This window comes from Herpailurus yagouaroundi, unplaced genomic scaffold, assembly GCF_014898765.1.
Source record: "Herpailurus yagouaroundi ecotype Mexico unplaced genomic scaffold, PumYag 140, whole genome shotgun sequence".
In the NCBI taxonomy this organism is placed as follows: Eukaryota; Metazoa; Chordata; class Mammalia; order Carnivora; family Felidae; genus Herpailurus; species Herpailurus yagouaroundi.
Window position 1 is genome coordinate 40,107,723 of NW_024412395.1, and position 23,842 is coordinate 40,131,564.

Below are 23,842 nucleotides of genomic sequence, written 5' to 3' on the forward strand. Positions count from 1 at the left end.
GAAGGACAGATGAGGAAGGACAGATGAGCCATCTTGGCTGGAAGGCTGGAGTAAAGAAGGGAAAATTAGGCAATGCCAATTGGGGCAGCCAAGTTGATCTCCCCTCTGGGCCATGAATGCCTCAGAACTGCTTTGGGGACGCAAACGGGGGAATCCATTCATTTAATCATTTGTTCATTTAACTATTATAGGAGATCTACATTAGAAGGAAGATGAATATTCTCTGATCCTGGCAATTTTTTTTTTTTTACTCATCTTTGCCTGACTTTTAGACTACACCTGTTTTTCCTTTTTTGCATGGTAAATGAGTAAGGACAAAAAAGTAATTGTTTATATAAATGTGAAACTATCATAAACAAGCAGTAAAACTTCAGAGCAAGAAAAACTGCACTAGACTGATCCTGCTGTCCTGTCTGAGAAAAAGACCCGAAATGTGTGTCATGTTCAGGAGTCTGCCAATTCAAAGTGGCCTTTACTAAGGCAGACAGAGGATTTCCAGTTGGGACACCTTCTTTAAAAAGTCCTTCTCCCCAGCAGCTGCTGAGGGTGTGTGTGTGTGTGTGTGTGTGTCTGTGTGTGTGTGTGTGTAAGAGAGTGGGGGAGAGAGAGACTTTTTCAGGAACACATAAGCCCATTTGTCATTTTATTACCATGTTGCATAATAAGTGATAATCATAAACCTATCAAATATCTGATTTAGAAGGAACCTAATAGATGAAATAATAGTTCATTCTCTTAATTTATAGTTGAGGAAAATGAGATTTAGAGAGTCTACTCATTAGTGGCAGAGACAGTGCCAAAGCCCAGACTTGTTAATCTTGGACATACAAATTAATACAGATTTGATTCATGTCTCTAGGAGGCTTACAATGCATTTGGAAGTCAGGACATGTTCATTGGGAACCAAAAAATGGTGAACCCAGAGATTCAAACGTTCCACAGCTTAATATTCTTTTTTTCTTTTTTTAAGTTTATTTATGTATTTTGAGAGGTGGCAGGGGAAGGGACAGAGAGAGAGCAAGAGACAATCCCAAGCAGGATCCAAGCTGTCAGCGCAGAGCCCAATGCAGGGCTCGATCGCACAAACTAAGAGACCATGACCTGAGCCAAAATCAAGAGACAGACACTTAACCAACTGAGCCACCCAGGTGCCCCATTAGTTTAATATCCTTGATGGTGACGGTGAGGGAACTCAGGTGAGAACATCATGGTCACGGTTGCAATTAGTGGCAGGCATCACCTAATTGCCAAGATACCCCTGGTGCTGTTCCACATACAAAGTCTTTGTGCTCAAGAGGTGAATACATTGAAGAACACATTTGACTCCCTAATGTTTATGTTAGAAATGAAATCACCACCAATTCAAAACTCAGCTCCAGCTACTACAAATTTCAATACAGACAATCTTTCTGGAGAGTTATTAGAACATATTGTAACCACCAGGAGTCTCTAAATCCTCTAACCTATGTTGACCCCCTATTCTGGTGATGTGGATTTTGTTGTAGCAAATGCTAAGGAAAATAAGGGTTATGATGGAAATAGGTGTTGTGGTCATGATGTATAGCAATGTAGCCTTGCCTATGCTCCGAATTGTCAGGTATGGATGCAGACCACACCTCTACCCTCATACCTTTCAGAGCTCACACAGAATTAGCAGCAAATGAACAAGGCCACATGAGAGCAATGAAATGGATTTACTATTTCACTTAGTACAGTAGAAGAGGACTAATAACATGGCAGCCAAATTTATATTTCCTGAGAATCAAGTCAATCTTGCAAAAAGCTCTTTTTCAAAAGCTCACTATAAAGAACCCAGTAGGGAGATGAGAAACGGCCATGCTCTGACACACGAGTACACCATGCTATCCCCACCTTCTGCTCTTGACAATGAGGGCTGAACTCTGTGTAACTGGCAGGGAGATGTCTCTGTCTGATCCTCACAGATGGACACATCTATCAGCATGTCAGGTAGGCATCAGTTAGAGCTGACTTACGTTTTCCTCAGCTTTGGCAAAGTCATAATGATTATGTAAATTTATCTGAGGGCTGTTAACTTGTAATGAAGTAAGAAAATATGTCCTGTGCATGTACCAGTTTGCAAGATGTATAATGACTTTCTCTTTTCTCTCAACAGCATGGCATTGGCATTCCCTCCATTTTTATTATGCGTATGCTTCATGAACTCATCAAATTACTGCACCATGCCCGGTGCTGTGATGTTGCTGTTATCAGAACTGGTACATCAGGGAGAATAGGTGAGATGGGTTGGTTTCTACTATGAAATCCAAGTGACTGTTCCATACAGGGTGGCTGCCAAAATACAGCAACATACTTACAGACCAGCAGAGACCCAGGTGGGCTAGAAGGTGTCAGGAGGCTGGCCTTGAGGAAATTTATAAAAATTTAAATTTAAAGAAAATTAAAGAAATCTAAAGAAGTATTTCTTTTTTATCTTCCTTTTTTTTTTTCTCCATGGAAACCTGGCATGAGAGATCACACTGCCTATTGCCCAGATGGACTTAGGTATTCTTAAGGGGAAGACTGGAAGAATTGCTAGGGAATATGGATGAGGATAAGTATAAGTTTTGAGGCTGAGGAATTTTATAAGTGACAGAAATATGTGCTTTCAAGGAAAAATTAATCACTAAGGTTTGCCTTGTTTGTCAGCTAAGTAAGCAGACTTCATACCTCCAGGGGAACACTTTGTTTTAGCTCCTATCAGTGACTACACCCCTTTTCTTGGCTGGATCTTTTCCTCATCAACACACCAGAAGGCTGGGCTTTTAGAGAAGGGCCAGGTGATGCTTCCTACTGTTTTCCCAGAGCCTCCCCTCCGCCCTTCCTCCTCCACTGGTCAGGTGGCTGGCTGGTCAGGGGCCATGCATGTGCTTCTGCAGTGAGGAAACCTCCTTCTTTTTAAATCTTTTCTCCAGGAGCAGACCTTGTAAGGAGGTGATTTTACTATGTACCCAAATGCAGATATAGACAGGGCATTGTAACTGAAAAGGTTTGGTTGACAGAATGGCAGGACTGCACGGAGATTATAAAAAGGGTTGTGATTTTGCTCACAGAATGACACAGTTTTGGGATAAATTTCAACCTTATAAAGCTTCAGACAAAGAACTAGAGGAGTGACTTGTCCAGTATCACAGAGCCACAAGTGACTGAGCCATGCTTCACTAGAAATAGACATGTTCAAAAAGATTATGCCCTCTCCATAGCTGTGTACAGGGTAAGGTCCAGCCATGGCCCTCACAGGTGCTATAAAGAAAAACATCCGTGGATGCCCATCTAGAAACAGAAGGAGAATATTAGCAATCATTGTTAAATGAGGTATCCTTCTAGATTGTTGTTTATCCATTGTTACCCCCAAATAAGTAGTAGATAACAGTGCATTCGGTAATGAAATGGATAGTACTGTTATTAAGATTGCTTATAATTTGGGGGTGTGGGATATAAGGATCTGTCTGCATAGCCCATGCCAGTGCAATGTACCATCCTTGCTGCTGTGGCTGCCACTGGATATGAACAAGTGTCCAGTATGCACAAGGCACTCTGCTGCCTATCCAACTCATGGTCATGAATTCTAGGTCTTTTGCTTTATGGCAACAAGATACATCCAGCCCACAGGCTATACCCGTATCACAGCGGAGGTCTACAAATGGTGGGAAATAAAACCACTGGGCTGTTGTAGATACCTTCATGTTGAAGTTTTATCCTCATTAAGAACTCTTAGCTTATTGCTAGGATGTGAATGTTTGTTTTGTTTTAAGCAGCATTGAATTCAGAGATGAAGGAAGTAAAGCTAATTCCTCTGCTGCTGTTCCCACTCCTTAGGCAAGCCAGGAAACTTTCATGAGGATAAAATACCTGATTAAATAATACTTTGACCTTTAAGAGACTTTAACCCGGATATAAATGTTCTAAAATCTCTAAATATCAGGATGACCTGTGAATAGTATCAGTTTTGACACCCACATTTTCAACTTTGTTCTCAATCTCTTTCCTACTCTTAGGACATTGTGAATAATTCAAGGAGCCACTTGTTTGACTTATTTTAAAAGTATCTGACCCACCAAGGCTTTTTCATCAGAGCCCACCTTGGGTCTCTACCTGAACCTTCTAAATTAACCGCATGTTGATTAGTATTAGAATTTATAAAACCCCAGAATGATATGACTATACCCTGTGGAAGGGATCAGTAAACTTCTTCTGTAAAGAGCCAGATAATAAATATTTTAGGCTTTGCAGAACATATGATTTCTGTTGCAACTTCTCAACTCTGTCATTGTAGTGTGTAAGCAACTGTAGATAATATATAAATGGATGAATGTGGCTGTGTTACAATAAAACTTTATTTATAAAGACAGGTTGAATTTGGGCCATGGATTGTAGTTTGCAGATCTCTGCTTTATGGCATCTCTGTGAAAGCATTCACTCATTCAACACATTTTTATCAGTACCTTTAATGTAATAGGCAGAATGCTAGGCTTACAGGGACAACAGTGAACAGACATTGCTCCTGCCTTTATAGAGTTCGTGTGTTATCCGGGCAATAGACATGCAAGGAGTAAATACTAAATGTAATAAATGTTAAGACACAGAATCAAGGGTACTATCAATACATATCCCCTTATCCAGGCTCTAAATAGAAATCAGAATGGATCCAAAAGTAGATCAAAAGCTGGGCTGAAGAAATTTAATGTAACCTATCTGTGTTGCCTTTTATTCTTTCCCCCTCCATGGATTCAGATGTTTTTTCAGACGTTTCCCCCTCCATGGATTCACACCTGGAGAATGAGTTGCAGGTAATCTGGTCAAAGAGTGTGGGTCAAGAATGAGTTGGCAGAAAATGGTTTCTTGAGTCCCTGAGACTTGAGTTTCTGAGTCCCATGAGCAAGGCAGAGTTTGCAGCAACGGAAGGTCAGCCAGGAAGCCTAATTTACATGGCGGGGGTGGGGGGGTGGGGAGGGAGTGGATGTGACAAGAATCAGAAGGAAGAGAGGACAGAGATGCAAAGAAATTATAGTAATCAAGGAGCTGCAGAGAAGATTAAATATCAAGTAGTCACATCACTTCATGAAAGCTACTTGCTGGCAGGCTCATTTAGTTTATTCCTGACCTAATTTACTCAAATTTGAGCCTGAAGGCCGGTACTAATTTGCATGTCCAAGAGTCATGTTTGTCTTGAAATCTAAACCTGATCACACTGTAAATGTGAATCTGGAAAGACAGCAAATGTAAATGCTTGTTCTGAATATTATTTAATTGCATTTGTAAAAGAAAATAATGTAAAAGATGAAAATAGGGAGAATCATTAGCAACCAGCATTAATTAGTGTTGGCAGAATAGATTACATACTACACGTCAAAAGTAAACTCTCAGTGACATTCTTCTGTAACCACTCTTTTAATCTCACATTGCAATACTGCACCAAGGTCTGTTGTAATAGCAGCTGGGGCCACAGACTCCTTCCTTAAGCCCTGGTTTTAATAGGTAATCTCGGACCATATCACCACCTGAAGTGCTGAGCTTGACAAAGACCTGGCTGAGGAGCTCCTCAACTATGGTAAAGGGACTTCCCACTTCCCAATCTTCATCAGACATGCAGTGTGTACCTAGGAGATTTGTATGAAGACAGAAGAAGTTATAAACTGGGAAAGCAACAGAAATTTGTCAGGAACTCTTTGTTATTCAAAGCCATAATTTATATTAAAAACTCTGCTTTAGAAAATTAAATAGTTGGGGATTAAAAAAGGAACAGAAACAGTCTTTTTAACTTACTAGAGCATGGGAGCACAAGGACATAATAAGCAGCAGAGAAACATCCATAATGAATTTATATTGAGAGTGGGTTTAATCCTCCAAGAACAAATCAAATACTAAAATGCAATTAGTGATGTTAGCAAAATCATACCTCTGTTTATGCCTTTAATTTACACTGGTAACTCTGGGAAAAAGGGATTATGCTGATTCTATGTTTCTGCCATTTTGAGGTATATTCACCTATATATCAGAACAGATCTGGTACCCAGGGAAGAGTGGGGACCAGGAAACAGGGAGAAATATTTGGGGGAGGGAATCCTAAAGGGATGGGTGCTTTCAGAGTGGTTCTTTTATCTCTCAACCATGAAGGGTGCCCAAATCAACTTTGACACAAATTGAAGGTGATTGCCAAGTAGTAGCTCTTGGCAATCCAAGAGCTCCAAGGGATGAGGGGCTGGGAGAAAACAGTCTCAAGGGCAGACTCTGCTCATCCCAGAAGAAAGAATCTAACCAGGATTGTTACCATTTCTTGAAGGGCCTTCTAGAAATCTTAAGGTGTAGTTGTATTTGTGTAAATTCATCAAACTATGTATTAATTCATTTTAAATTATGTTTCTTTTCTTGTCCCTTGGATCAAACTTAGGGTATTATACTGAATTTTAAAAAAATATGGGGGCTCCTGCATGGCTCATTTGGTTAAGCATCTGAGTCTTGATTTCAGCTCAGGTCATGATCTCACAGTTTGTGGGTTCGAGCCCTGCTTGGGGCTCTGTGCTGACAGCATGGAACCTGCTTGGGATTCCCTCTCTCCCTCTCTTTGTTCTTCCCTCAATTCATGCTCTCTCTCTCTCTCTCTCTCTCCCTCAAAATAAGTAAACTTTAAAAGAAAATTATGTATGGAGGGGCACCTGGGCGGCTCAGTCGGTTAAACATCTGACTTTGGCTCAGGTCATGATCTCATGGTTTGTGAGTTTGAGCCCCGTGTCGATCTCTGTGCAGACAACTAAAACCCTGGAGCCTGCTTTGGATTCTGTGTCTCCGTCTCTCTTTCTGCCCTCTCCCACTTGCTGTCTCTCAAAAACTAAACATTAAAATAATTGTTTAAAATTATGTATGGAGACAGGTTATATTATGTACAAACATTACCTGAGGTTAGTAAAAGTAGTGTCAGTACCTGTGTGTTATAAAGTAGGAGGAATGTTGGGTCTAATAGGGTTGAGACTCTGTGATAGGTCACTGGCCCCTTCACCGGGAGGGTCATCACTAGGTTTAAGTCAGAGCTTGCAAACAGCAGCCTGTTGGAGTCGATGTTTTATTTGGCCCACACAGTATTTTTTTAAATGTGAATTATTTTGCCAACTTTGAAAATTTCTGGAGGTTTCACATGAAAGTCCAGATTTTTGGCTTCCTGAGATAACATCACATAAAAAATATGAAATGATATATTCATGGCAGCCCTAGCAAGCCCCAGCCCACATTGGGCTGCATTTACTGAAAGTGAGGCAAGGCTTCTCCCTTTAGACCAGGCAGACCTCACTGATGTTACCTGCTCAGCTTCTGGGACATCTGAGTTTGAATTGGCTTAAATAACACAGTATTAGAGGTGTTGGCAGGCAGCACTGAGGAGGAGGGAGCAAGGAGGAGCAGACAGCCACGGTGGAAGTGGTGTGTAAACTAGAGGAAAGGGAGAACAAGAGCAGAAAGGGAGCCAAAATGGGGACTGTGCAAAATAATGGATGGTGACAGAGTGTGTTGGCCTCCCTGCTTCTATCCTCCCTCTTCAATTGGGAGCAGTGTATGCACAGTGGAGGAGACAAAATAGCTTCAGGCTCCCCTCCCTGCCTTCCTTCTGGCTTCACTAGTTGACACAGGTGAAACTAAATGAACACTGAGAGCAGCCTAGAAGAGAAAAAGTGATCACAAAAGGGTGGCATGCAACTTGAGACACGCGTGGCAGAGAAGACGGTGGACAAGTCCATTGTCCGTATGTGGCTCCATTGTCCTAACGGAGATGGGGAACTGCAAGCTCCAAACCACCATCCTGGTCCTCAAGTAGCTTCAGGAGCATCACTGAGGCTTGGAGCTGCTGCTTCTCCTTCGGCACCTCTCCCTGAGCCATTCCCCAGTCACAGAAGCAACCTGAGATTTTTCTCAAAGGCAGATCTCCTAGCAAGCCTCCAGGTCATGCTATCCCTGGGCACAGTGCTAGCTGTTGCGGCCACTCAATGGTTACTTGTTCCAGAGCTAGGTCACTCAGCACCATGGAGACCCCTCTCCACAAGAGACTCTTGAGCCAGGCACAGCCTTGCTCCAAATACCTTGACAGGATGGTTCAGATGGCTGGATTTTTCCCAGGAGTGCAGACCCAAGTGTTAGAGTCAGCCATAGAGCACTTGGGTCCACAGTAAGCCCTTTAATGATGCTACTGCCACCGTGGTAGGACATCAAGCCACTAAGTGTTCTCCATTCTCTTTCAGGCCAGGGTCTACTAGATGGAGCACTGTGGTCCTTTTCCAGAGAAGAAAAGTTTCACTGCTTGAAGAGAGCACATAAAGCCGGCATCAGGAAAACTGAAACGGAATCTGCAGTGTCCTTGGCTACACGTAGAAATTGTGATCTAAAAGGTAAGCTATTCATGAAAGCCTCAGATCCAATTCTCCTTTTTCATGAAGTTATTTTCACTCTGCAGGAGAAGAAAAAGGAATCCAACTATATATTACTTGGGGTTGAACGCATGCCTTATAATTGTTTATAATATGATCATAATGTCTTATGAGAGGGCAGAACATTGTTCTCATTATGCAAATAAGGAAACCAAGCCTCAGGGGTTAAAAAGGGGTTGCCCAAGGTCATGAAGGTTATGTAGTCAGGACTTCACAGCAAGTTCCACTTTTTTTTTTTAATTTTTTTTTTCAACGTTTATTTATTTTTGGGACAGAGAGAGACAGAGCATGAACGGCGGAGGGGCAGAGAGAGAGGGAGACACAGAATCGGAAACAGGCTCCAGGCTCTGAGTCATCAGCCCAGAGCCTGACGCGGGGCTCGAACTCACGGACCGCGAGATCGTGACCTGGCTGAAGTCGGACGCTTAACCGACTGCGCCACCCAGGCGCCCCATGTTCCACTTTCTTGATCCTGGTAGTGGCTGCTGTTTGCTGTTACAATTTAATTTATCAAGACACGATAAAAATAAAATATTCCTAAAACTGTTCAAAGGACAAAGCATCAGTGGAGTAGGTTTTTAAAATTAATTTACATGCGGGGCGCCTGGGTGGCGCAGTCGGTTAAGCGTCCGACTTCAGCCAGGTCACGATCTTGCGGTCCGTGAGTTCGAGCCCCGCGTCAGGCTCTGGGCTGATGGCTCGGAGACTGGAGCCTGTTTCCGATTCTGTGTCTCCCTCTCTCTCTGCCCCTCGCCCGTTCATGCTCTGTCTCTCTCTGTCCCAAAAATAAATAAACGTTGAAAAAAAAAAATAAAAAAATAAAATAAAATTAATTTACATGCATTTTTGCTTTTCCCAACTTTTTTATTTTGAAAACTTTTAATAATTCAGAAAAATTGAAAAAAATAGTATAATACCTATCTACACTCTACAAAGATTGAACAGTTTTTAATATTTTGCCACATTTATGCATGCTTTCTAAATATATATATACACATATATATGCATATACATGTGTGAAAACATAGGTATACACACATCTATTTGCTTTTTTCCCTGGTTCATTTGTTAATGAATTGCAAACATCATGCCAGTTAACTCTTATACCTCAGCATCATTTCCTAAGAATAAAGTATTCTTGTAATGACCAAAATACCATTATCAAAAAAAAAAAACCCCAAAAACCTAAGGAAAGTAAAAGTAGCTTCATAATATCAGTATCCATTCCATATTTAAATTTCCCTAATTTTCCTAAAATATCTTTTATAGATTTTTTCTTACCCATTATCAAGGTAATTTCATACATTATATTACTTGGTTGTTATATCTCTGTTCTAGAAGAGTTTCCCCTACTTTTCTCTTTTTTTCCTATGACAATGGATTTTTTAACGCATCAAGGCTGTTATCTTGTTAAATATACCATGTTCTAGATTTGTCTGTGTGTTTCATCATGGAGTCTCACTTGTTCATCTCTACTGCAGATTTCCTGTAGGTGGAAGTAAAGTCTAGTGGCCTCACTAGATTCAGCCTTATGGCAAGAACACTTGATGGTAATGTAAGCTTTGTAGTGTACCACCTCAGGGAGATGTAATGTGAAGATGTCCCACTATCAGTCATTTCAAGTTGGAGCACTTGGTCCAAGGGGTAACTTCCATCACTTTCCATGGAGAAGTGAAAGTTCCCTCTTTGTGTGGAACAAGCAATCTCTGTGGTGACTATGTGGCATGGCATGAACACCCAGTAACCCAACTGTCTTTTACTAATGATTTTAGCATGGGTTGCAAAATGGTGATTTTTCAATTCCATCATTCCCTCTACATTTAATAGCTGGAATTCTACTTTAAGAAAAGTTTTTCTTCATCACATTCTTTCTCCCTCGCTCTCTTTTTTGGTCGTGGAGGGTAGTTACTATTGTTTTGTGACTCTTGTTCAAATCAATGTGTTATAAATGGTTTCTGTCATTATTGTCTTGGATACTCAAATTATCTCAAATTTGGCCAGGCCAGTGGAATTGGCAGTACACCTGGAGAGTCTAGTGTCCTGGAATTCAGAGAAGCAAACTTCAAAGAACACGTAAAGAATTATAGCATGTTAATATGTCTTTTAATCACAAGTGGAATTTTAATTGCAACAGTTGTCCTTATAATCAGTCAATTTTAATATATAAAACTACAGGGGTGCCCCAGTGGCTCAGTCGGTTGAGCGTCCCGCTTCGGCTCAAGTCATGATCTTGCAGTTGGTGGGTTCGAGCCCCTTGTCAGACTCTGTGCTGACAGCTCAGAGCCTAGAGCCTGCTTCGGATTCTGTCTCTCTCTCTCTCTCTCTCTCTCTCTGCCCCTCCCTGGCTCATGCTCTCTCTCTCTCTCTCTCAGAAATAAACATCAAAAAAATTTTAAAAATATATGTATATATCCAATACTATAAACAAAATATATATGGTAAAATTTCCAAAAATACATGTTAGAAAGAAGTCGTAGTTCATAAGAAGAGATTAATTGTAGAACCACTAGGCTTAACTACTCCCATCTCTCAGAATTCATGTCCATGCAGATCCTTGTAGTATATGGGTGAAGAATGCAAACGAATCCTTATCCTCTTTCGAAGGTCATCATTAATACCCCCTTTCAGAGAAACAACAGCATCTGCTTTTCTCCCCACAAGTTAGTGAGAGTGAGAGCCACAGGTGGTGGCAGCTTGACCTTGACCTGAACAACAGTCCCATCAGCACACAGCCTGTAGAAACACCCAGATTTAGACATTTCTGCTCCAAGAAATGCCTCCTCACATTTCTTTATTATAGAAACAAGTGGTCACCTGAGCCACGGCCCCACATAGTATGCAAATGGAGAATTTGGTATCCAGTTAACTTAGAAGGAAAAAAAAATGCCTACTGACAAACGTGCTGCCCTGATGTCAGTTTGGTGATGACCATCAGTTCTTTCCTAAGAGGCATCAATTGGCAACCAGGGAGAGTTCTCAGCTTGTGAACCCTGGACCCTGGTCTTTCTCTCTTTAAGGACGTTGCCAAGCCCTCAGAGAAATGATTCTGTTATGAGGGATCTTTCTGTCCTTGCTGCAAGTCCTTGTGACCTTGCTCTCTCTGCCGCCTGCAGGCACCCTTCTGGACTCCTTCCTCCCTTATTTCCTGTAGTTCCTGATGCCCTGCAGCATTTGCCTTTTCCCCGAGGCTGGATGCGGGGGCTGTTGGTAGCTGACTTCAGCCCGCTAGCAGCTCTCTCCCAAGCCACTCCTGCAGCTCTTTCAGGGAGCCAACCTCTTCCAGACTGCCAACCTTCACGCTAAAGGTTGCAGCTGTGATTCTAACACTGTAGTTCTTGGGAGTATCTCGGTCTAAAATTCTTCGAGGTGACGAGGACTCACCTCCTTCAGACACCCCTGTTTTCAAAGGTGAATTCCTGGTACAGGCCCCCCTGGAAGATCAACCACCAGGACACAGACCCAAACTCCATGCGTACAATGCTACCATGTTCGACCTTGCATCACTGCTTCCTAACATCAGTTCGCCACAGCAGTGAAGCTCTGAAAAAACACTGAGCTAGAAAAACTTGCTTGGGGGGAAGGCTGAGGGAGGCTTCACAAGCAGCTGCTTTAACATGGAGGAAGGGAGGGAGAATATATCAGTGGTAAACGACATGGGAAAATGTATTTCACCTGGCTCAAACAGCTCAGGGCCCTTCTCACTTCACTGGGAAGCCTTGCCTGTAGGATGACCTCAACTCAACTCACTCACCCATTGTTCTTCTGGTTTCTTTACCTATTAACTTATATATTATTTTACATATATTAATGCATGAAGGTATGTACTTAGCATCTCTCTCCATTAGAAATATAAGCACCATGAGAACAGGGACCTTGTTTGTAATTTTCTTGCTATATCCCCAGCACTTAGAATAATACCTGCCTTATGGGCCTTCAATAAGTATTTGCTAAATGAACAAACACATGAATGAAAGCAATGACCTTTAACTCTCATTTGCCATGAAAGATGGCGATGGCAAATCCATCTGGTTCCTTCATTCCCTGGCTACATTAATGACTCGGGAGAATGGCCTAAAGGACCTTAGGGCACCTCCAAACTGTCCTCATAGGAGGAGGCAAAGCCTTAGAGTTAAGCCTTCCTTTGCAGTAAAGTTCATACAATAACGCTGCTGTATCTCTAGCCCCGGGATCCTTTGATGTTTGATAGGCGTACAACCTGCTTGAAATGTGGCCACTGACACCCATAAATCACTGTTGTTATCTTGATCTCATTATCCCGAAAAAGAACAGTGGAAATCCAACGTTGTGTTAACAAAGATTAGGGTGAAGGGAAATAGTGGCACTCACAGAATTATTCTCCATCGAAAGGCTAAACCTTCAGAATAACGTAAATCCACTATATAGTGCATAAATGAATTCACCCATGATTTTGTAATATGCATACATCTGTCCCTCCCTTAAAGCAAAATCTACTTTAATTAAACCCCTAACATTCTGATTAAAGATGATAATCCTTTTGCACTGTGAACTTGTGATAAGTACGTTCAATTTGTATCCATTTTTAAAAGACAGTGCTGCCTTTTGACACACGCTTGCATGGCAACACGTGAAACCTAACGTTTATCTAAGATTAAGTTCTGCTTAAATCCTCTTCTTTGTCTTTAACTGTTTGCAGCACTCACAGTGGTTTTTTTCTTTAGGATAAAGGAAGAATCCAGTGTTATTTCGTTTGACAGATACTGGCAACTTTGGGGATATAGTCAGTCTTTATATTACTTTATTACAGTTCAATGAAAGGGAGTAGAATCTTGATTTTAACTCAGTTTTATATTCTTCCACTGGTCCCAGCAATGAAGGATGGTGGACTGTGGGGACTGTGCAGTGATCACTGATAAAGCAAAAAAGATATTACAACAAGGATTAAAGATTATATTCAGTCTAGAGCTGGAGCATTTCTTAACTCTAAAATGGAGACAAGTCAGGGTTTTGAAATATTATTGCAGAAGGGGATGAGGCAACCAATTACAGCTCTCTTCACCCTCACAGGAGAAAAGGAAACTGTGGCTCAGAGACGTTCAGTAACTTTCCCAAATTCTCCCAGTGAATTAGCCGCTGAGCGGGGACTTGAACCGAGCTCTGATTGGAGGCCCCTTGGTAGCACGCTCGGCTGCTTCATCCCAGCAGCTTCCCATAAATACACAAAGTTCATAGAGTCTGTTCACAACAACAACTATGCAGATGTTTCTATTTTAAAAGTTGTGAGCAGAGAGTTGTGCTACTTCAGCAAGCAAGTCCTAAGGGTTCAGCGTATACCAAGATGGTGAGTGCTAGAGACAAATAAAGCATTAATTTGACAATTTTTCAGTACTCTGCCTAGCCATTATTTTGCCAAGAAAATCAGTCAGTTTATCTGGGAAATCATACATAAATGTTAGGTAATTCATTTATTACTTTTACAAAAACAAGACTTAAGGGGCGCCTGGGTGGCGCAGTCGGTTAAGCATCCGACTTCAGCCAGGTCACGATCTCGCGGTCCGTGAGTTCGAGCCCCGCGTCGGGCTCTGGGCTGATGGCTCAGAGCCTGGAGCCTGTTTCCGATTCTGTGTCTCCCTCTCTCTCTGCCCCTCGCCCGTTCATGCTCTGTCTCTCTCTGTCCCAAAAATAAATAAACGTTGAAAAAAAAATTAAAAAAAAAAACAAGACTTAAAAAAATGGTTTCTTCTTACTTTGTTGGTGTTTTAATTAATTAATTTATTTATTTATTTATTCATTCATTCATTCATTCATTCATTCATTTTTGAAACAGAGCATGAGCAGGGGAGGGTCAGGGACAGAGAAGGACAGATGATCTGAAGCGGGCTATGCGCTGACAGCAGAGAGCCGAAAGTGGAGCTCAAACTCAAGAACCACGAGATCACGACCAAAGCCGAAGTTGGACACTCAAATGAGCCATTCAGGTGCCGTTTTTATATATTTTTAATCAAGGTGAGCCTCTATCATTTTATTTGATTTATCCTAGTTCTCCTCTTCTACCCTCTATCCAACTCCTCCCTCCCCTCATACCAACACACTCACATATTAGAGGACCATTTAGGACCACTGACTGAATCCCTTGTATGGTTGGCATTGTTTGTGACCCACTCCTCCCTATGACCCCAGTGAGGCTTCCTGGGTGCCCCCCCTGGAGCCCACCCCCACCCCCAGCACATCAGGCTCTATCCTCTGCCCATCCTGACATGTCTCTGGTTGGCAGTCCAGCACCCAGCAGACAATCAAGAACCCATGGCTGCAGCTAGACCTCCTGGAGATGACAGCATGGTCCTTACACCAGCAAGAGGATGGGAAGCACGTAAGCTGAGGGTGTGGACTTGGGAGAGACCTCTGAGATCCAACCTGCCCCTTTCTCAGAGAGTGAAAGGAGGCAACCTGCTTAAGGAAAGCCAGCTAGACAGAGAAAGACAGATGGACTAGAACTGAGATTTCCCATCCCCTGATCCCCACTCCCTCCACTATTTCATAAGGTATAAAAGAGTAACATATTTATCTACTGACAGTTACTTGTATTCTCTATTTTTTTGAATAGGCATTAGCAGCAGCTTTCAATAAAGGATGAATGTTTACTATAATTTAAGCAAAGGTAAGGTGAATAGAGGCATGTATTTAAGAGAGTGGATGGGGAGTTTTCAATATGAAGGAGGCCATTTGGGAGTGCAATACTAAATCTGAATACTCAGATTTGGTTCTGAGTTTCCTGGAGGTAAGAAAATGGAAACACTGAATTAGTATTTGAAGTTTATCATAAAAACTTCATCCAAACATTATACTTAATTAAAAAATGTCAGCTATATTATAATGGACAGTGTCTTCAATAACACTTATAAAAGATATAGGACAATTCTTGATAGAGTTCATATTAAATCTTGGTTCTGTCTGAATCAGCATTTCTTTGGGAACCTAGAGCACGAGGGTTCAGTTATGTTGTTGTAACATGATTTGATACAGGATAGAGTTTAAAGTCTTTAAAGCAATTGTTCTCAAGGGTGCCTGGGTGGCTCAGTCGGTTAAGTGTCCGACTCTTGATTTTAGCTCAGGTCATTATCTCACAGCTTGTGAGATCGGGCCCCACATTGGGCTCTGTGCCAACAATGTGGAGCCTGCTTGGGATTCTGTCTCTCCCTTTCTGCCTGTTCCTCCCCTGCTCATCTCTCTCTCTCAAAAATTTAAAAATGTTTAAAAAGCAATTGTTCTCAAATATTAATGTGAAAATAATTTACTACAAAGGTTTTTTTTTTTTTCCCTAATGTAGATCACTGTCCTCTCTCACCCTCATCCTTCAATCTATAGGTCCAAGATAGAGCCTAAGAGTCTGCATTATTAAGCTCTGGTTGTGATTCAGGTGGCCAGTGGGGCACATCTGAAGAAACACCAACCTAGAAGAACAAATTATCCCTATGCTCCTTAGCTTTGATCTTCCCTTTGAATATATATTTTCTCAACTTGGTTTTGATTAGCAGCCAATAGCCTGAGATTGATTTTTCAGGGAAGACAGAGGAAGTGCAAAGGCTCTGGGTTGCTGAGATTCCTATGCTTTATTTATCAGGCATACATGAAATAACAATGCTTAATAAACTCAAACCTTGAGGAGTAAAGGGAGCCATGAAAAAGACGGGATAAGTGGAAGAGGAGAAGTCATAAGGGCCACATTGGAAACTCCAAAGCTAACCTTTGCTGCTTTGTCATTTTCCAAGGCCCAGCCTTGTTTGGGTTCTGCGGTGCATGGGGGAATCTGTGCCTCACCTTGCTGTCTTTGCCTACAGTTTATATGAAGATTTTCCTGGAAGTCCATTCTGAATCAGAGAGGTGGGGCTAAATCGGGTGTCCAATGGGGGTCTGTAGATTCCCAAGGATTCACAGTGGAATTCAGGGACCCTGAACCTCCTGAAATTATACATGAATATTTTGTGTGTATAGGCATATGTGTATTTTTGTGAAAAGAGTTTCCAATTACAACTTTCATCAGTGCTCAAAGGGACCATAAATGACTGCAAAGAGTGAAAAACCACTGGGAGTCCCTGGCACAACCAAGGGTGCATCAAGCTCTGTGTTCATGTCGCAGTGCTCCATCACATTGCAGTCTAAGGTCAGTTAGCCGACATCCTCTTTGGTGACAGCTAGGTCACTAAGTATCTCTCCACAGGAGCACCCCTCCAAGCCCAATCTGAGGATTATGGTAGCAAAGCTGTCAGGCTTAATTTTGACAAATTGTTTTGGGTAATTAGTCCCTTTTAATGGCTCATGGAAATAGTAATTTTAGGTGACAAGATTATTATATGCTGCTTGTTAATGGGTCCTCCAGGGTCAAGAAAACACCACTGGGATTGCTATGACCTGTTCTTTTCCATCTTTGGCATTCCCCTTGAAAGTATCAGAAAAGACGTTTAGTAAAGTCAGCTCCCACTCCGTGAAAAGTTCAGAGCATGAGTTTCCTTTTATCCTTTTGCCAAGTGAAGGATTAGAGAAGGACTTTCAACTTTTCCCTGTTTCTGCCAGCCCATGTCAGGCTTCACAGACTTGTTGATCATTAACTCGAAAAGCTGGGGAAGTTTCTAGCCCTTCCCTTTGCTTATTTACCTGTTCAACCAAGTTGCTTTACAAGTGAGTGAGTTTTGAATAAGTAGGGTAGGTCCTAGGTGATAAAATATTTGACTCAGCTCAAGTTGAATATTTTCATTGCTTCTCACTTCACTGAACAGGAAGGTCAGTTTGACCAGTAGGTCGGGGCAGGTCTGTGTAATGGTTCATCATGTGCCTTCCCAGGGGAGCAGTGGATGGAAAGGCAGAGAACTCTTCTCAGCACTTTAGGAGGCTGGGAATTGACTGGCTATTTACTAACTGTGTCATTCTGGGCCATTTATTTGACCTCCTTAAGCCCTCATTCATCATCTGTCAAAAGGGGATAAAAATAATAGCTAGCTCATGGTACAGCCATAAGGACTAAATGATATCATAAATACCTAGCATATAACAAGAACTAAACCAAACAAAGAGCATCTATTATCATTATGGTCCATTTATCCTTCCCAAATCCAGATCTTATTAAGAAGTTTGAAATAGTGGAGAAGTAAAAAAAGTATTATATTCACACCCAACTTTATCTCCATGCCTTCCAAGCTTGTTAATGTAGGCACATCTAATCCCGTGTACACTGAAATGTATAATGGTTTAAAATGATGCAGACACGAGGCACCTGGCTGGCTTAGTCAGAGAGCATGTGACTCTTGACCTTGGGGTCATTGAGTTTGAGCCCCACATTAGGTGTAGAACGTACTTTAAAAATAAAATAAGATGATGCAGGTGAAGATAGACATCACTACTTTGCTATCTACTTAAAGTAGGTAACATTGATTTCAATGTGTGTAACCACATTCCTTGAAATCAAAGATTTCATGTGAAAGTGACCATAAAGAATTTGTGGGGACCCAATTTTTCTCTCTCGTTCTTCTTGGTGGAAAAAAACACAGACCCCACCTGCATGGTGATTTTTCAAAACTGAGTTTCATTTTTTTTTAAGGTGTTTGTTCTTCTCCCCTGGTTTCATGTCTAAAGATTTCATTCCTATTCTTCAGCCACTCAATTTTAATAAATTTGCTCCTTCACGGAGCTGGTTCTTAAGTTTAGGCATTTTATTTCATATTTTCCTTCTCAAATTTCATAAGGATCAGTAATCACGTTTATTGGTGTTTCCTGAGGTCTGTGTTCATACCTCTTCTGTATTTACTCTGCTCTTTACCAAGGGCTAGGCAAACTCAAACATTGCACCCCAGAGTAAAATGTCATCTCAGGAGTAATGACTAGCTCTCCATTTCTACCCTCCTGTAAGAAGATCCTTCTCTAAGAACCGGCTATAGGATAGAAAGCTGGAGCTTTGTGTGTCTAGAATGAAAAAGATTACCCCGTGTTCTTCTCCTGAACACAAACCTTTCCTGAACCTTACAAAGGAAAAAGGAGAGTACTTAAAACTATCTCAGTTAATTTATTTAGATGGGGTGTTTGCTGGAGTCCACAGAACTATGAATTATATGGAAGGCTAGAAGGTTCTGTGGGTTGTATCTACATAACAGAGAAAATAACACAAAGTACATATGCTAGGGAGATGAGGGTGTTTGTCTGATGTTTCTATACAAAAGATAAACCCATTTGTCCAGTAGAAGTGCTACCTGCTCTTCCAACTGCTGTGGTGTGTGACATGTCTTGACAGACTTAAATGTGACCAGATCAGCTTGCCCCATGGTGTTTTAGCAGAGTAACAGCAACAGCCTCAGCCCCTAATCTCCAGCTTCATCAGACAGCAGCTTAGATTTCAGGACCAGATGTTATAACTATGCAGCCTGATCCTTCCCTGCAAGTTTGGGTAGTTCAAACTGTAGTGTTAAAGTCATATATTATTTGTGACATTTATATATAGGTCTCATCATGTGCTAAAATTGTAATAGAGTGGTTTTATAAAACCCCTTTCTGTTGAAAATTGAATTTATTGTAAAAGAATTTAATACTCACATTAAATCGAATTCAAATTTCATCTTGGAATAAGTTAACTGAGTTAGTCTAATAATTAAAAATTTAAAACTCCTGGATTGTAACATTTGGAGTTTCATATGCAGCATTAATTAAGCTCACATCAAAATAGATTAGCCACTTGTAGATACGGTTACCAGTCACTCTGTTTCTGAAACCAATCCAGAAATGTTGGAACATTGTCAGGCACTTACTAGGTGTTGGACAAGTGACAGAAATTGATCATGCACATTTAGAATATTTACAGGAAAAAAAAAATGTCAGTGTAATGTAGGTCTATAGCGAAAGCTACCCTTCAGGAAATGTGATCACACTTCTTTTCTGCCCCCCACCCAACCCCCTGCCCCACCTGCATGATTTCAGTACACCACAGAATAGGATTAGAGGCTTATGTTTGCCCATGTTTGCGATTTTATCATGGAATAGAATGACTCTAGACCACACATTTATATGAAGATGAAAACCCCAGGTAATGCAGAGAATGATCCTCATTTTTTTTTTTTAGAACTCACAAATGACTAAATTGCCTTCTAGTAATTTTCTTTTCTTTTGAGAAAATGTGTTTCAAGGAGGCTATATTTTTAAATCTCATTTCAATATTAACTTGATTGAATAGGCTGAGGAATTAGTAACAACTGAGTTTAGGCTTGAGTTCAAGATGTTAGGGGCGCCTGGGTGACTCAATCGGTTAAGCATCTGACTCTCGGTTTTGGCTCAGGTCGTGATCCCATGGTTGGTGGGTTAAAGCCCCAAGTAGGGCTTTGCACTGACAGTGTGGAGCCTGCATGGGATTCTCTCTCCTCCTTTCCCTCTGCCCCTCGGTCACTCTCAAAAAATGAGTAAATAAACATTAAAAAAAAAAAGATGTTAAAGTTGTCATTTTGTGTGGCAATGCTTTGTATGAGGTGCTACCACCTGGGAAGTTTTTAAAGCCTACACACTTAGACATTGGGAAGCGTGGATGGAGGATGGCTGACATGCTTCTACAGTGTATGTCGTGTACAGATACTTATATGCTTGTGGTTCAAGTAAAGTTTAATTCCATAATAAAGATTATTTGCATCCTGAAACTATTGCCTCATGAGTGACAGAGTGGAGGCACAGGGTGGGCTTCTCTATTGGTGGTCAACATGGTCTAGCCTGGTTGAATCTAAAGGGGTCTGCTCCTGCTCAGAAAAAGTTTTTCTCTTTTATTTTTTTTGTATTTTTTCTGTATTTATTTTTAAGATTTTACTTTTAAGTGGGGTGCCTGAGTGGCTCAGTTGGTGAAGCAGCCAACTCTTGATTTCAGCTTGGGTCATGATCTTACGGTTCAGGAGTTCGAGCCCCACATCAGGCTCTGTGCTCACAGCATGGACCCTGCTTCAGATCCTCTTTATGGCCCTCTCCCACTAGCACTCTCTCTCTCTCTCTCTCTCTCAAAAATAAATAAATGTTAAAAAAATTTTTTTAAGATTTTATTTTTAAGTAATCTCCACACCCAACATGGGGCTTGAACTCACAACCCCAAGATCAAGAGTCACTCGCTCTACCAGCTGAGGTAGCCAGGTGCCCCAAGGATTTTCTCTTTTAATCAGTGACAATAAACAACATCCTGTGAGGTGCATCCATTTGGGAACTTCTTCTGGCAGTTAGGTGTGCTTGGAGTGAGATTCTTAAAGTACCCCCATAACTGATCATCAAATATAAAGATCGGAGCTAAAAGTAATGTAGAAGAACACTGCAGTCACTAGTCAAGTTTTCACTTTGTTTCATAATTTTTTTAGACCAAGTGGAATACTTTATAATGTTCTCCATAAGCCTTCAGGTTGAACTTTTACCTGTCTGCTCCTGGGAAATCTCCTTTATTTTCCTTTTTACTGGGAGAAGGGGAGGTTAAGAAAGACAGAGAAGAAAGAACTAATTGCAGTTAATCCTCCTCTCAACCCCTGATTGGGAGTGTGTGTATGCCCACCCACCTAAGTCTATGTATGTCGGTTTTCCCCACTAGTATTTCCTATCTCAGAAAATGGTATCAGCTGAACAAGCAAGAGACCTGGGAAACCTCTTTGATGATTCTTTCTCCTTCCAATCAATCACCATATCCTATTAATTGATTCTCCTAAATGTTTCTCCAATCTGTCCACTGCCTTCTGAATCTTCAAACCAGATTCCTCCGAGCCAACCTCGCCCTCAGCCTCCCACAGCGCCCTCTACTGCCTCCTCAAAGCAGTCACCACAGCTTGCAATTATGTTGTGATTTGGGTCATTATTTAATTAATGTCTACTGCCTAGATTATAAGGTTCTCGAGGGCAAAGTGTGTACCTGTTTTATTTACTGATGTACCCTAAGAACCTAAAACAGTGCCTGTCACATACCAGGTACTCAAAAAATATTTGTTAAATGAAGAATGAATCTTCTTGATAGCATTCCCCTTATAAACTCTCACTAAAATGTCCCTAATCTTTGCGAGACTCATCCTTTCCTCTGTCAGTCCCTTGTCAGATGGCTCCCCCGACTGTCCTTCTTAATGCATTTCACGTACTATCAGTGTAGAGTTGTGATGTCTAGAACCTCGTGTTTTCTCCTATAGCACATGGCTTTCCTTGTCAAAACCAAACCCCAGAATCAACTTTGGGAAGTTCTCCAAGCTTAGCTCCCTCTCAGCCCATAATAATTTCCCTTCTTTTTCACTTAGAGTTGGGGTTGCACTAAGAAGATACCGATTTGTTCGCATTCATATATCGTGTTGAGAACATTCATCCTTTTTCATGAATTTGGGTTATGACCACCCAGATTGTCCTCACTTGAAAGGCCTGTGTGTCCCTTCTATCCTTAGACTGTTATGGAGTTTAGTCCTCTGTAGGCAGTCTTGGACTGTTCAACTATGCCTGCCTTATGCCTAGACACTGGCTTTTCACCTCACTTCTAATTCCATCTTTTCCACTCATTTAATCTTGCTTTCCTTGAACACTCTTCAAGAAACAGAAAGGCTTGCAAAAACTCTCTTCTGGTTATTTCTATGTATGGGTGCTCATGTGCATTTTTTGATATGTTTGTTCCTCTGTTCATTCGTTATAAATACATATCCCTCCTTCTTCCCAGAAATAACTAGGAACAGTTTATAAGGATAAATAAAGCATATCAAGATAGTATAGGTTAGATAGAATAAGTGGAAAAGAAAAGGGAAAAGTGAAGGGAAAGGGCATCACTGACACAGAGCCTGGAACTGATACTGGGTTGCATAGATGCATCCCATGTAGTCTATGCAGTGGCAGATGGCAGGCCCTAATATGGTTCTGAGCTGGCTAGCATTGTTTCATAAATAGAAAAATATACAGTGTCTTTAAGATAAGATGTGAACTAATAATTAGGAGAAGAACAACTAGTCCCGATTCTAAGAGATCACAGTGTAGTGTAGCAAGGAGTGTGGGCCCCAGAGCAGATGGCCTGGGTGTGGGTGTGCGGTGGGCAGTGGGTCAATGCATCTACTCCAGGTGGTTCTCAACACTAGTGCACATTTGGATCACCAGGGAAGCCCTGAAAAAACACTATTTGGGCCCCTTCTTCAGGCCAACAAAATAAGAATCTCCGGGAATGGGACTGGAAAGCTCTATCTAAAAAATTTCCCCTGGTTATTTGCAGGTGGGGTCAAGAGCCAACGTTTAGAAGAATGGATAGGCTATGAGTATGGCAAGGCATTCCTCTGGGTGAACTTCTACAAGTCTTCAGAATATTGTTCCTCAATGTCAGGAACAGTATACATATTTTTTAATTGAGGGTAATTGATAGATAAAATTGTATATATTTTAAGTATACAGTGTGATAGTTTGATATACATGTACATTGTGAAGTGATTACCACAATCAAGTGAATTGACACCATCCATTACCTCATATAGTTCCCTTTTTTACACTAGTAGAGATCTGGAAAAATACCTAAGTGTCCATTGATGAATGAATAAAGAGAATGTGGCATATGTACACAATGGAATAAAAAGAAGGAAATCCTGCCATTTGTGACAACAGCGATGAGACTGGATGGCATTCTGTTAAGTAAAATAAACAGACAAAAAAGACAAATACTGTATAGTATTACTGATATATGGAATAATTTTTAAAAAGTCAAACTCATAGAAACAGAGAATAGAATGGTGGTTACCAGGAACTAGGGGTGGGGGAAATGGGAAGATGTTGGCTAAATTGGTCAAAGGATACAGACTTTGTTATGTTATGAGATGAATACGTTCTGGGGATTATACATGGTGATTATATTTAATAATGTAATATTGTATACTTGAAATTTGCTATAAGAGTAAATCCTGAGGCGCCTGGGTGGCTCAGTTGGTTAGGCCTCTGGCTCTTAATTTCAGCTCAGGTCATGATTTCATAATACGTGAGATCAAGCCCCACATCGGGCTCTGCACTGACAGTGTGGAGCCTGCTTGGGATTCTCTCCCTCCCTCTCTCTGCCCCTCTCCTGTTCATGCTTGCTCTCACACCCTCTCTCAAAATAAATAAACAAACATTTAAAAAAATAATTTAAAAAATAAATTTTAAAAAGAGTAAGCCTTAAGTGTCCTCACCAAAGAATACATTTTTTAAAACAGGAATGTTTGTATCCCCTCCAAAGGTTATATGTTGAAGCTCTGATCCTCAGTGTGGCTGTATTTGGAGATGGGGCCTATAAGAAATTATTAAGGTACAGGAGATCATAGGGTGGATCTCTGATTCGATATGATTAGTGTACTTATGAGATAGGACACCAGAGAGTTCACTTTCTTTCTCTGTGTGTACACACTCACTGAGGAAAGGCGATGTGAGGACACAGTGAGAAGTTGGCCATCTGCTTACCAGAT

The 23,842-nt window shown here is 41.2% G+C and overlaps 1 protein-coding gene across 1 annotated transcript in view; it reads left to right on the forward strand.

Annotated features, from left to right (window-relative positions):
- UPP2 (uridine phosphorylase 2) overlaps positions 1 to 18,901 on the forward strand; it is a 30,863-nt gene extending 11,962 nt beyond the window's left edge. Inside the window, 9 exon segments of the mRNA XM_040474666.1 lie at positions 2,135 to 2,255; positions 4,753 to 4,816; positions 5,439 to 5,569; positions 8,244 to 8,491; positions 10,431 to 10,502; positions 11,762 to 11,961; positions 13,531 to 13,687; positions 14,683 to 14,778; positions 18,638 to 18,901. Of these exon segments, the coding sequence (XP_040330600.1) occupies positions 2,135 to 2,255; positions 4,753 to 4,816; positions 5,439 to 5,569; positions 8,244 to 8,491; positions 10,431 to 10,502; positions 11,762 to 11,961; positions 13,531 to 13,687; positions 14,683 to 14,778; positions 18,638 to 18,808 (1,260 nt within the window). The 3' untranslated portion in view covers positions 18,809 to 18,901.
- The last annotated feature ends 4,941 nt before the right edge of the window (positions 18,902 to 23,842 follow it).